Source organism: Propithecus coquereli, unplaced genomic scaffold (genome assembly GCF_000956105.1).
Source record: "Propithecus coquereli isolate 6110/MARCELLA unplaced genomic scaffold, Pcoq_1.0 Scaffold143, whole genome shotgun sequence".
NCBI lineage: Eukaryota > Metazoa > Chordata > Mammalia > Primates > Indriidae > Propithecus > Propithecus coquereli.
In genome coordinates this window covers 2,053,930-2,056,406 of record NW_012138636.1, presented here as the reverse complement: position 1 = coordinate 2,056,406, position 2,477 = coordinate 2,053,930, and the positions used below count along the sequence as shown (strand labels likewise).

Below are 2,477 nucleotides of genomic sequence, written 5' to 3'. Positions count from 1 at the left end.
TCGCGAGCCGTCCTGCAGCCGGGGGCTCCCGGGCTCGCCACGTCGCCGAGGGCGCCGCCTAGCGTGCCTGTGCAATCTTCTTCTTCGGACGCGGCTTCCTGATAGGACTCCAACCGCCTGGCTGAGGGATAAAAGGTCCTACTGAGTCATCATCTGAGAAGAGCCACTTGCGAGCGGAGTGTCAGGCAGTTCCTTCAACAGCTACCTCGCACCACTCCCTCCACTCTCGAACCCGGCCGTCCCACCCCACATCCCACCTCCGCGCTGTTATTAAGGAACTTGCCTCATAGTCACCGAGAGAAGCAGAAATAATCAGACAGGAACTCTCTTCTTTTTCCACCATCAAATCTACCAACTTACCTGCATCTGTACCCGCTCGTTCTGTCCTTCCTCCTGCTACTATGCACGAAGTGCCCTTCCATGTTTCAAATGCCAGACTCTCCGTTTGTGACCTGGACCTCACCCCTCTGACTCCTCAGTGACTTCCCCTTAAAGTTCTTCCTTCTTTCACTTACACCAATCTCTCTTCAACTAATTTCGTGGCTTTATGTCCCTGTCTCTCCACTGACATTGCTCTTGTCTAGGTCACCAGTGAGCTCCATGTTGCCAAATCCAGCGCTCACATCTGTCCTTATCGCATGGGAGCCCTCAGTAATATCCAGCACAGTTGACCTTTCTTTCCTTCTTGAAGTGCCTCTTGATTTTTTGGATATCACACTTAACTATTTTTCCTCCTACTTCAATGACGGCTGCTTCTTAGTTTCTCCTGCTGTCTCTTCATCTCAGCCCTCAAATATTAGAGAGCTGGAAGAACTCCTTGCCTCCTCCACCGACACATGCTTCCTTGGTGATCTCATCTGATCCCATCTTTGAAATATAATCTCTGTGTATGTGACTGATATATAGGTATAAGCCTATACGTTCAACTCTGACCTTTCACAGGAATTCGGATCCATGTATCCAACTCTCCACTTGATAGCTCCGCTTGGATGCCTACAAGGCTCTTCGAGCAGATACAGGCCTAGCTAACTCCCCTGCCCTCTGGAAGTCTCTTATCATGTACCCTTGTCAGTGAAGATCTGACTGCACTGGTTATTACTGATCCTACCCCAGGACTTACTACCATACATTATATATCTTATTTATTTTATTTTTTTTTTGAATCCTCCAGTAGAATATAAATTCCAAAAAAGCAGAGGAGTTTGTCTGTCTTGTTCATATGACATTCTCGGAGTCCAAGGCAGTGGATGATAGACACTCAGTAAGTGCTTGTTGAATAAATAAATAGCCATGTCAAATTGAACACGGTCAAAACAGAACTCTTTCCTTCTTCCCCCCCCCCAAATTTGCTTTTTGTGGTCTCCCCATCTTTGTAAATGACACCAAACTATCTACCTAGTTATCTAAGCCCAAAACGTAGGATTCTCCTTAGTTCTTCTCTTCTTCCCCATATTGGAAGTATCACCAGCATCTGTTCACCATACATCCAAAATTCATCCCAAATATCTCCCCTTCTTTCCATCTCCACTGCCTTAGCCCAGGCCACCATCATCTCCCAACTAGACCAGTGCAACAGCCTCATTAGTCTCCTTGCCCCTCTGCAATCCATTTCTCAAATAGTAGCGAGGGTGATGTACTAGCTGCTCCCTCTGACGGGAAGGCTTTTGCTCTGAATTTCAAGATTATGTCCTTCAAATCTGGGCTTTAATGTCCCACTTAGAGAGGCCTTGTCTGACTAGCTAATCCAAAGTAGCCATCCAAGACTTCTATATCATAACACCTTATTTTAATTTTCTACAAAGCATTTATCACTATTTAATATTTTTCTTGATTCCAGCATCTGGAATATAGAGTAGACAATCAATAAATTTGTGCTTCTTGGATTGCTAGTTATCTCTACTCATCCTAAATTGAGCTACTGAATAAAGTATGGTTTTGGATAAGTCATTTTATAAAATGAAGAATGTTCTCACATTCTATTTATTACAATAGTTTTTGTCGGTAATTTTTAAGGGCAAAGAGAGGCTAAGGGGCTATGTGGTATTACTAGGTTCTAGTACCCAACTTGGCAAAGACTAAGTGGCTTTCAGTAAATCTGAGCCTTTGTTTTCAGAAGGAAACATTTCAGAACGAACACTTTAGGTTCAACGATTTTAAGATCTTTTCTAGTTATGCAAGCCTCATGATACTCTCTGCCTAAACAATATAGAATATTTTCCTTAATGACCTTTCAGCTTCAAAAACTGGTCCATATGTTATGCCCCAAAGATCCCAATCTCTACCATTCTCACCTGTGCCTTTGCTTGGAGTATCCATTCTGTCCTTTCTATTAATATTTACATCAATCCAGAACATCTTTAAAGCTTAACTCAAATGCCAGCTCCTCAAAGAAGACTTCTGTAACTACATGGGTTCTCATCCATGCTACTCATTGGAAATTTTTAGCTTTCATATGCAGAATGTTCTATATACAAGGC

General features: G+C 43.2%; 1 protein-coding gene across 1 annotated transcript in view; it reads right to left on the bottom strand.

Moving 5' to 3' along the window:
- The window catches only part of ATP10D (ATPase, class V, type 10D), a 59,182-nt gene that overhangs the window by 35,111 nt on the left and 21,594 nt on the right, over positions 1-2,477 (bottom strand). The window contains exon 7 of the mRNA XM_012639892.1: positions 9-121. Within this exon, the coding sequence (XP_012495346.1) occupies positions 9-121 (113 nt within the window). The remainder of the gene's footprint in view (positions 1-8; positions 122-2,477) is intronic.